We start from the raw sequence: 10,875 nt of genomic DNA on the forward strand, positions 1-10,875 counted from the left end.
GGATCGTTGTATCGAAGCCACCCTTCAGATCTTCAAGGGCACAAATCATGAGAACCCATTGAAGCTGAAAAACTTGATCGATTTATCACTCATTAGTGGTGACCAATCGATCGAGTTTTCACTTCAAGACGCTATCTGGTTCATTGGATTTGTGGTCTCAAAGATCCGAAATATGGCTTCAATGCATCTTCACCTTAAGAGCAAAAGTTGTATGTATATTTCGGATAGCATTCAGCTGTACATTTGTTTTCCGCTTCTATCGTTATATCATATTATCACAGTGCGTGTAGTAGTTGTAGACGGAGCGAATAGATGATCAAGTGAATTATTGAACATCAGGTGCTCTCAAACTGTTGTATGCAACCCACGTAATATTTTCTATTATAGATAGTATCAACGATTGAAAGTTGACAATTTATACATTTTAAAATGGATGAATCGTCATGAGTAGTATTGCTAAAATTGAAATAATTGAGTTAGTGCACACAGAAGCCATAGCGCAAAAACACATTCACTTAGATTTGTCATTGTGATACACTGATTTCCGCAAGCCAATACAATTGCATATTTCGCACACAATCATGGAACAAAAAATAATTTCACATTGAACAGCATCACAAATATTAAGTTTCTTCAATTGAGATTAAATAATTTATAACACAAACAACATATCATTAGAAGATAGAACTTCAGAATTCTAAAATTAATCAATTTGATTTTTTTCATTGTTGATTTCACTGAGATTTAACTGAAAAAACACTAGCTATTCAAGCGTGCCATACGTCTAATACGTACGCACACTTGTCTCAAACGTCAAATTAGTGAACTCGTGCATCGGTCCATGCACGAGTTCACTAATTTGACGTTTGAGTGGTGCCGAATTCACTCGTTGCCATGGTCACGTAAATAACACGGCACCGCTCAAACGTCAGATAGTGCACTCGTGCATCGGTCCATTTGAACAGCTTAAGCCATAGATGCGGTTGTGAACATGAATCCATAATTTGTTTGAGAATAGGGATTGATTGAAATTTTCTTCTTTTTTTCTCTCTACAGCAACGGCAGCTGGAAGAGCCAACCACCGCGAGCAACCTATGGAACTACCTGGCGTTTGTGGCATTCGTTGTGGTGTCCGCCCTGATACCGATTCGCAAGCGGCTATGCAGCCGGAAGGTGAAAACCAAGGAGGACTATGTCTTCGGAGCCGGTCACATCTCGATGCTGGCGATGATGCTGTCGATTGCGAGGGGCACCCTCGGGGTTATCTCGGTGCTCGGTTATCCGAGTGAGTTCTTCTATCGGGGGACGGCCATGTGGGAAACGCTGTACGGCATGATGACCGCCTATCCGATTGTGTGCTTCGTGTTCATTCCGGTGTACTTCGACCTGGGAATCACTTCGGTCTATCAGTATCTGGAGCTGAGGTGAGTTGATGGAGATGTATTTCGTAGGAGCAATTCGGTCCACTACTATGGCATATTTTGAACAATCCGAGTCGTTTCTAAATTTGTTAGCATTTAACTACGTTCAACAGCCGTCTGGTGCGATGCGTTGCCTCAGGAAACTTGAAGAACTTTAGAATGTTTATTCAACACAATTGGTTGCGATCAAGTTTCATGGATACTCTCCGTCCATTAGAAATCCAAGTAATTTGAATGATGCCGTTGATACTACAACATCCTACATTAAGGAATGTTTTGAAGAAGTATGTCATCTGCGGTCTGTGAAAACTACAAGAGGGACCCCGTGGTAGAATTCCGATCATAAGGCTTACAAGAAGGCTCTTTGATATGCTGAACGATCCTGCTGAATAAATCTGTGTACAAATGTTTCCAGTTTGAGTAAAGTCAGTCTGACAAAATCCTTGCAAAATCTAAAGATTTCCGAGTGAACGAAATTCGCTTACCAAATGGGAGACTTTACTGATGAAGAACTTTAAGAATGTTCATTCAACACACACTACCCCGGATGTGTGAACATAGCATCTACGGATGAGCCAAACACGTAGTTACTAGTCTCTGGCTTCGGCTCGCAATAACGTAACTACTGAATCAATTCAATTGGCACTCAATAGCTTTGCTCCTTTCAAATCATAAGGAGCAGATGGGATTTATCCTGTTCTGCTCCAAAAGGCATTTGACGTTATCAAACATATTTTGAAAAAGCTATTTATTAGCAGTTATTGGTGTGATATTACTGTGAAGTTTATCCCGAAAGGAGGGCGTGCATCGTAAAAAGTAGCGAAGAGTTTTAGACCAATCAGTCTGACCTATTTTCTTTTGAAATGTCTGGAATGCATAATCGATCATCACATTCGTGATGTTTATTTGGCAAACATGCCTCTGCGTGTGAATCAACATGCTTACCAATCTGGAAAGTCAAATGTGACTCTTTTACACAAAGTTGTATACGATATCGAGAAAGCATTCGCTCAGAAGTAATTCCGCTTGAGTGTTTTCTTGGATATTGAGGGTGCCTTTAGTAATGTGTCTTTCGATGCCATATTGGAAGCCGCACGAAACCATGGGCTACCTACAATGATTACCAGTTGGCTTCATCAAATGCTCAAAAACCGACAACTCTTCTCGACATTGCGTCAAGCAGCGATTCGAAAATTGATTGTTTGCGGATGCCCTCAAGGGGGAGTCTTATCACCACTTTTGAGGAATCTCGTAGCAGATACACTATTGAGGCAACTCAATAATAGCGGTTTTCCAACTTCTAGATTAGCCAACGACTTCTTAGCTTTGATAGTTGGTATGTGCATAAGCAATTTATTCGACTTGATGCAAAGTGCTTTTCAGGTAGTCGAGAGTTGGTGTCGCCAATATGACCTTTCCGAATTCAATATCTTTTCGTCTTTTTGACACTGATTAATGTGACTGATAAGTAAAGTATTGAGAGTCGTGTGATCGAAGCCCACTTTTTGTAAATTGGTACAAAATTTTCATTTCTCCAAGTGACCTCACAATTGGTTGTCACTTTCCTTACAGGACATTTATCATACAATTCCCTTCACGGGAAGAGTGCACGTCTGGCTATTTGGAAAGAAGTATATCAAACACTATAGTATGTTACACGGCAACTGATGGCTCCCTTCTTTAATGTAGAGCTGGTGCTGGTGTATATTCTCGTGAGCAAAAGCAGAACCAATTTTACTCACTTGGTAGACATTGGCGGTAGAAGGTCATTTGGCATAAAGTCGTTTGGCATAAAGTCGTTTGGCATAATGGTTATTTGGCATAAAGTCGTTTGGCATAAAGTCGTTTGGCATAATGGTTATTTGGCATAAAGTCGTTTGGCATAATGGTCGTTTGGCATAATGGTCGTTTGGCATAATGAGTCTGAAACCAAGAATTTCTTAAGATGACATTCGTTTTAACATTTCTATTACATCTTTCTGATGATATCAGGCTTGTTTTGGAGTCAATTGACATAAAATGACACTTTGTTCAACAATCATATGAACTTGAATAAACTAAAGCATATTAGGAAAGATATTGCCAATAGTATTTTATTATTTATCCAGAAATTACCATTCTTTCAAATATTAATTCTTCTTTTGACTTTCGCTATTGGAATTTTTGCACAAATTTACCTTTCTTTCAAATGTTCTATGTTTTATTTTTTCTAAATATGATGTTATCATAATTATAGCTATAAAAACTGTTGATTTAAAATTTAAATAAATTTCACCTTCTTTCATAAATGGGCTCAGCTCAAAAGAAAGCTATATGGAGAATGTCGGATCCCTGAATGCCGTTTTTCTCTGAACGCCAGGTCCCCAAATGTCAGTTACCCAAATATCCCATTTCTCCGATTAGCCCATTTCCCCGAAAAGTTTTTAGCACTCATAACCGTCGTAACTTTATACATTTCTGGGTGGTGAACGAACTGGCCATCTAATATGCAGCCTTCTTTATTTGATTGGTGGTTCTTTCGAGTTTTACCGTCCTCAGCTTTTTTGTCATCATGTGTATAGCCGAGAATGACAGAATAACTCTTTTTTATTGCTTATCGTTCTTTCTCGTTCACTATCCAGCCGCTGAAGATTATTATAGCACTTATTTAAACTGCACCACTTTTCATGGAAACCGGTCATTCGGGGACTGGCATTCGGGGAACCGACATTCGGAGAAACGACATTCGAGGAAAAGTATCACAATCACTTCGTTGATTCTGAACGCAATTGTTAGTTTCTTTTCGTTTTACTATGCTGCAATAATTTTTCGCGTCCAATCTTCTATTGGTCTAATCAAAAATTTTGCCTTCTTTTAAAATTAGGCTGTTCTTTATTTTTATACTCTTTTAAATTTTATTATCTAATAAAGCTAAATGTTGTTCATTTTAACTTTTTGCGTTTTATCAATTCTTACAAGACGCTGTTATAATGATAATTACTTTAAAACCTGCCATATTCAACATATTTTTAACAAACGCATGATCTCATTCCAAGATATGCTGGAAAAAATATTATCTCAATCACAAATTTTCCTTTCTTTCGATAATAGACGGTGTTTTTGATGCACACTTCCAAAATTAAAATTTGTTTCGAATCGTTGAAAAGTGTTGCCACAAATATTTTGTTTTACAAATGTGTTATTTATTTGAGTGAGAAGATTTTTAGCGTTAGAGCCTTAAACATATTAAACGAAAAATAATCTGCTCTCGTACATAGGCTATTTTTGCATTAAGCTAATAAGCCTAATAGATCTTTGGATAAGAGCTTTTAATATTTTGCAAATAAATTTCCCTTCTCTCATCAAGTAATTTTCATCAAGTGTTACGTCCAAACTGGGACAGAGCTTAATATCTGCAGCGAAATATTCTATGAGCCTTCCTTTTATTAATAGCTGCGAACTTTCTTTGCCAATTTACTATTCTCAAACTGCCTGCATTCCTCATCGAACCAAACGTTCCGTCGACTCCGTCACACGTATCCGTCGTTGCTCTCAGCCGCATCGTTGATGGCTGCTTTCGTTGTTCTCCAGCAGTTCCAAGAGGGGATTCATCCAGTTCACCCTCTTCCTGTAATGCAGCCTCGAGGTGATGCGCGTATGCAGTTGCGACATTTGGTTGCTTAAACTGCTTTAGGTCATACCGGGGAGGCCGTCGGTACTGTACGTTGTTAACGACGGAGAGTTTTGAGCGCAGTTTAACCATCACCAGAAAGTAGTCAGAGTCAATGTTAGCGCCACGATAGGTCCTTACGTCGATAATGTCGGAAAGTGCCGTCCATCAATTAGTATCGGTATGAAAGGCTGTGCTGGAGGTAATCAACAGAAATCAACTAGTAGTAAGCCGTTTTCGTTCGTCAGCCGGTGGGCGCTGAACTTTCCAATCGTCGGTATGAACTCCTACTCCTAGTCAACTTGAGCGTTTAGATCTCCTATGATGATTTTGACGTCGTGGCTTGGGCAGCTGTCGGACTCGCGTTCAAACTGCGCGCAAAAACCGTCTTTATCATCATCAGTGTTTCCGGAATGAGGGCTGTGCACGTTTATTATGAACCTTGAAGAACCGGCCTTTGATCCTCAACTTGCACATTCTCTCATTGATCGACCACCACCCGATCACGCGCCTCTGCATATCACCCATCACTATCAGCTTATGTGTGTCGCCGCAGCTCTGGTGGATCGTATGGCTACCTCAAAACGTTCGCACCATTGATCCCTTCCAACACACTTCCTGCAACGCTACGATGCCGAATCCGCGGTCCATCTGCACATCATCGGCGATTAGCACACACATAATTAAGTGTAGAGATTTACAGTTCCACGTACTGAGCCTCCAATCGCTAGTCCCTTTACGTCGCTGTGGTATTCACCGATTGTTCCGATTCGTGTTACGGCTGTTGTGTTTTTACGGCTGTCTTGCAGGGCCTGACACCAACCCCCTAGATTTCCGAATGACCATTTCTCCTAAAGGTTCGGAGGGTCATTGTGCACAGTTTAGCTTAGAGTCCTTCTCTGGCACTCGAACGATGATCAGCCGCCCCTGACATGGAGTACAAACGCAAACGCTCCAGGTTTGCAGAGGCAAACCTCCCTTCGATTTTCCATAAGGTTACTCGTACCCCGGCCAGTACAACGAAGAGGAAGGGAGAGGAGTTGCTGGGTAGGAGGCTAAGGTCCGCACAGAGGGGTATATTTTATTCCTTCAGATACGCGAGGTACCAATGGTACGTCATTCCCAGCCATTTACCATTTTTTCTGATACATCATATCTGATAAGTTCAAAATGTTCTAGCACTTAGACATTTTTAAAGTGCTTCGAGACAATCCGAGTAATTTTATTATTTGTTCTTATTCAAACAGGTTCAACAGTCGTCTGGTGCGATGCCTTGCATCCGGAACTTACATCCTCCGAACGCTTCTTAGCCTAGGCGTCACCATCTACACCCCGACGGTAGCCCTGAACACCATCATCGGAGTTCCGTACTGGGCCTCACTCCTCTGCATCACCTGCATCAGTATATTCTTCAACGCGCTCGGAGGTATGAAGGCAGCCGTGGCGGCTGACGTCATCCAAAGTCTCAGCATGACGGCCATGTTGGTCGGAATCGTCATCTACTGTAGCGTCAAGAGCGGCGGAGTGGATCAGACAGTCGCTATCGGAGCGCAGGCGGGGCGGATGAACTTTTTCAACTTTGCAGCCGACCTACATCTCCGGGTAACGACCACTTCGGCTTGGCTTGGCGAGCTGTTCATGTCGCTTAGTCTGCTGGGATGCCAACAGAACTTCGTCCAGCGATACTTGAGCATGCCAACCCTGCGCAAAATTCGACAAACCATGCTCGTCAACATACCACTCGTTGCGGTGCTATTTTCGCTTCCCTGGCTGGTGGGAATGGGCATATTTGCTCTGTATTACACCTGTGATCCTCTGAAGGCGGGAGCCATAGAGAAAATGGATCAAATCCTACCCTATTTCATAATGGATTACTTTGCCAAAGTTCCCGGAGTATGGGGACTCTTCGTTGGAACGCTCTTCAACGGAGCCCTCACTTTGAACATCTCCAACATCAACTCCCTCGCAACGGTTACTTGGGAAGACTTCCTATCGCTACTCCCAGGTTTCCGTAAAAAGACCGACAGCTATCAACTGACTGTGATCAAACTGGTAGGTACCATTTACGCCATCCTGATTCTGGGCGTCGGATTCCTCGTTGGACTTCTGTCTGGAGTAATCGAATCTTCGGTGCTGATTCTATCGGCAACCTCCGGACCTCTTCTGGGTGTCTTCATCCTCGCAATGTTCGTGCCATTTGCCAACTGGAAGGGAGCGGCTCTTGGAATGCTGGTCTCCCATGCAGTGACCGTCTGGATCGTTACCGGACGCATGATGTACGTTGAGGTGTACGATTCGCTGCTTTCGACCTCGATCGAAGGCTGCGTCGAAGATGCACAGTTCCTCACCAACAGCAGCACCTCGTACATCGTAGTGGACCAGATGAGTAGGATAGTTCCTATGCCCGCCCAGGGCGACTCGTTCCTTTACCGGATCTACTCCGTGTCGTACATGTACTACGGTGTGTTCGGAACCCTGCTAACAGTAGCCGTAGGATTAGTGTTCAGTTTAGCCACGTGGAGCAGTGTCGATGCGTACAATACAAAGATGTTGCATCCGGCAGTGCGGTGGCTACACGAGCGATCGCCTTTCGGTGGCAAACGGTTCGGGTCGTTCGATGTGAACAAGGGAGATAAGCTGCCACCCGCGGCGAAGGTAGTGGTTGTGAGTAGTATGACCGATAAGGAGTCCGGTAAGAGTTGATGTAGGAGAGATGATTGCTGTAATTTGACAGCAACGCAACCGACTAGCAATGTAAGTTTGTAAATAGTAATAAAAATTGTCTTATCTTAAAACGGTTCACAGTTGAGTTTTGATCTGAATTTCCGAAATCACTTCAATGCATTTGAAAAAATGAAATCTCACGGAGAAAAAATATTAACGAAAATTTTGAGATTGCTTTACCTAAAATTAAATATAGCGATTATACATTCAACCCACAATCTTTCCTTATTCTCTTTCTACCACGCGATTGTTGTCAAAAATAGAAAAAGCTGTATCTACTTTAGCCCAATACGCAAAATTTGGGTTAATGCAACTTTTCTTGTTTTTGGGTTGAAATAACACAATTTTGAATTAAATCGACCCAAAATTGAATATATTTTTCTTATGGAATTAAAGGCAAAATACGTAGTGGGGACCTTGGAAGTTAAACCAAAATTGAGTAATTGAGCTCAACTACGGAATTGCGTTGAAACAACCAAAAAGTGAGTAGTATCCCGTGTCCGTGTAGTTTAAATAGGATTTTGCCAAGTTCTAGGATTGACGCTGCTGTCATTGATTATTATATCCAGAAGACCAATCATTGAGGAATTTTCCTTAATTTGCTACTTGGATATTGATTGCGAGACCAAACTTTCCAAACGATCCGAATTGCATCTTTTTTTTTTAATGCGACTCTCCACTCAACTCCCACACCAAAGAGCTCTTAAGTTTTATATTAGCGATACCCATCTTTGCTAGATTTCCTTCTCATATTTGACAGATAACACAGCGCAACAAAAATGACATTTTCGCGTGTCTCAAGGATCAAATTATGTGTCTCTAGTAGATTTGGGACTACTGAATGTGATGCCGTTTTCAAAAATTTTCCAGCACGCACAATTTTTAGCTACAGGTCGCCAAAGTTGCATAAAACACTGGTTTCATTGATGTTTATATAAAATTTGAACAATGATTTGACAATAAAAATTGTTTTTTTTCTTTCTTTATTTTAGTGTTTTTTAACTTAAAGCTAGTTCAACACTCGTCAGAAGAGGTCACCGAAATGGTGCCTCAAAAAAGAAGAAGAGGACCCTTAAGGGGTGCCTCTTTCGAGCCCAACCAAGGGGTCTCGCCAAACACAGAGTAACGCTATTGTAGATGACTCACTGGACATTCGACCTGTCGTTGTTTTACATGTAACACCCACAGACAGTCTTGATTTGAAATATCCTAATTGTAAATGGACCGCATAATGCGAAACTTCCTTATTTTGAAAAATTTGATAACCTAATTGCTTATAGCCGCCGACTTTGTTGGTGGACATCTACTTAGCCGGACTAAGATGGCTTGTAGTGTTGGGTCATATTTGTCCGTATATTTTGATAGCTTTTAGGAACCCTATTAAAGTTGACACGGTGGCCGCATCGTTTCCTAGGGCGCTGCGGATACTTCCCGAAATTCCGAAGGATCTCCGGGCTGATTCGTATTGCGGACATGTACATATAAAGTGCTCGACGGAGTTCTGAACGCCGCAGATAGAGCACAACCGTCTGAAAGGACCACGTCCGCCCATGTTATGAGAAACCCGCGTATGGCCAGTTCTAAAACGGGAGATGACTCGTTGATCGTGGAGAAGAGGACAATCGATCCAGTTTTCGGTTGAGAGTTTGATTTTTCGCAGGTGCGGGGAGTAAGACTGAGCCCATTCCGTACCCCATACGTTCTTGAAGGTTTTCGAAATCCATCTTTTCACTAGAGATGGTCGGGTTTCACATTTTTCAAACCCGAACCCGACCCGTACCCGACTTATTTTATTTCTTCAAACCCGGACCCGACCCGAACCCGAGACAATAATTGAAAAGCGAACCCGGACCCGACCCGAACCCGAAAAATTTTCGCTGTGTAAACCCGAACCCGACCCGAAACCCGAAAAAATTTTGTAAGAAAACCCCGAATAAAACCCGAGTTTGAAAAGATGGTAAATTCATCGTTTCTGATGCATAGGGAAGCTTTTAGGTTGTTACTCTGTTCAAAATTCTCACCAAACCCGACCTAAACCCGACTCAAACCCGACTTTTTGTAAGCCCGAACCCGACCCGTACCCGATAATTTTGTAGCTTTCAAACCCAACCCGAACCCGAACCCGAAAAATTTCAAATTTTCAAACCCGAACCCGACCCGAACCCGTCGGGTTCGGGTTCGGGTCGGGTTTCGGGTTTGAAAACCCGAGACCCGACCATCTCTACTTTTCACATTATCGAAAGGAACCGTTTCTTCGAAACGAGGAGAAGAATGGCCGGTCCCGGCGAGGTTATCGGCAGCTACATTTCCAGGTATCCCACAATGTCCGGGAATCCATGCGTAGGTTGTGTTCGGCAGAGCATTCTCCAGCGTTCCCTGAATCCATGGATGTGTGGGCCTTTCAGATTGCAAGGCAGAAACCACGCTTGCTGAATCTGTAAGGATTAATACTGGTCGGTCGGATGGTATGGTGGCTGCTATGAAAATAGCAGCGGCTTCCGCGGAAAAAAACGGAGCATGTAGGAGGAAGACTAAGGCTTAGTGAAATGTCGGAGGCCGAAACACCCAAACCGACGCCAAGGTTCGATAGTGACCCATCGGTGTAGCGTTTTTCGTGACTGGGATACTTGTTATGTAGCCAATCGAGGACGGTAGCTCTAAGAAACGATGAATTGTCACCTGCGCGAAAGTGATTTGCAATTGCGTTGTCTATGTTTGGTTTCGATGAGTGCCAACAAATATCTCCGTACCAGTGAACCTTGGCCACTGGGGGGAGGTCCACGTTGGCGACCGACTGGAGGATTCTGCACCCTTCAGATAGGATAAAAATCCTGTCGTCTCCGGATGTTTTTTCGGTAATAGCGGCAGCTTTTCTGCAGACGGCCGTGTAAATGAAAAAACGAAAGGGTAGAAGACCTGCTTCGACGCAGCTTGAGTCCGCCGGAGTTGAAGGGAGCAACCCTGATATTATGCGTATATACCCGTGGTATACGGGAGCGAGAGTGCTAACGAGTCGGTCTAACGCTATACAGGTGAGTTCTAACCCGTATGTTAGCCTGCTATTGATTATTGCTTGCGCAA

At 42.8% G+C, this 10,875-nt stretch overlaps 1 protein-coding gene across 2 annotated transcripts in view; it reads left to right on the top strand.

Moving 5' to 3' along the window:
* The window catches only part of LOC5580178 (sodium-coupled monocarboxylate transporter 1), an 80,256-nt gene extending 72,384 nt beyond the window's left edge, over nucleotides 1-7,872 (top strand). For both annotated transcript variants that reach the window (XM_021857725.1, XM_021857726.1), the window contains exons 2-3: nucleotides 1,057-1,424; nucleotides 6,318-7,872. In XM_021857725.1, coding sequence (XP_021713417.1) covers nucleotides 1,057-1,424; nucleotides 6,318-7,773 — 1,824 coding nt within the window. In that variant the 3' untranslated portion in view covers nucleotides 7,774-7,872. The remainder of the gene's footprint in view (nucleotides 1-1,056; nucleotides 1,425-6,317) is intronic.
* The last annotated feature ends 3,003 nt before the right edge of the window (nucleotides 7,873-10,875 follow it).

This window comes from Aedes aegypti, chromosome 1, assembly GCF_002204515.2.
Source record: "Aedes aegypti strain LVP_AGWG chromosome 1, AaegL5.0 Primary Assembly, whole genome shotgun sequence".
NCBI classification, from domain to species: Eukaryota; Metazoa; Arthropoda; class Insecta; order Diptera; family Culicidae; genus Aedes; species Aedes aegypti.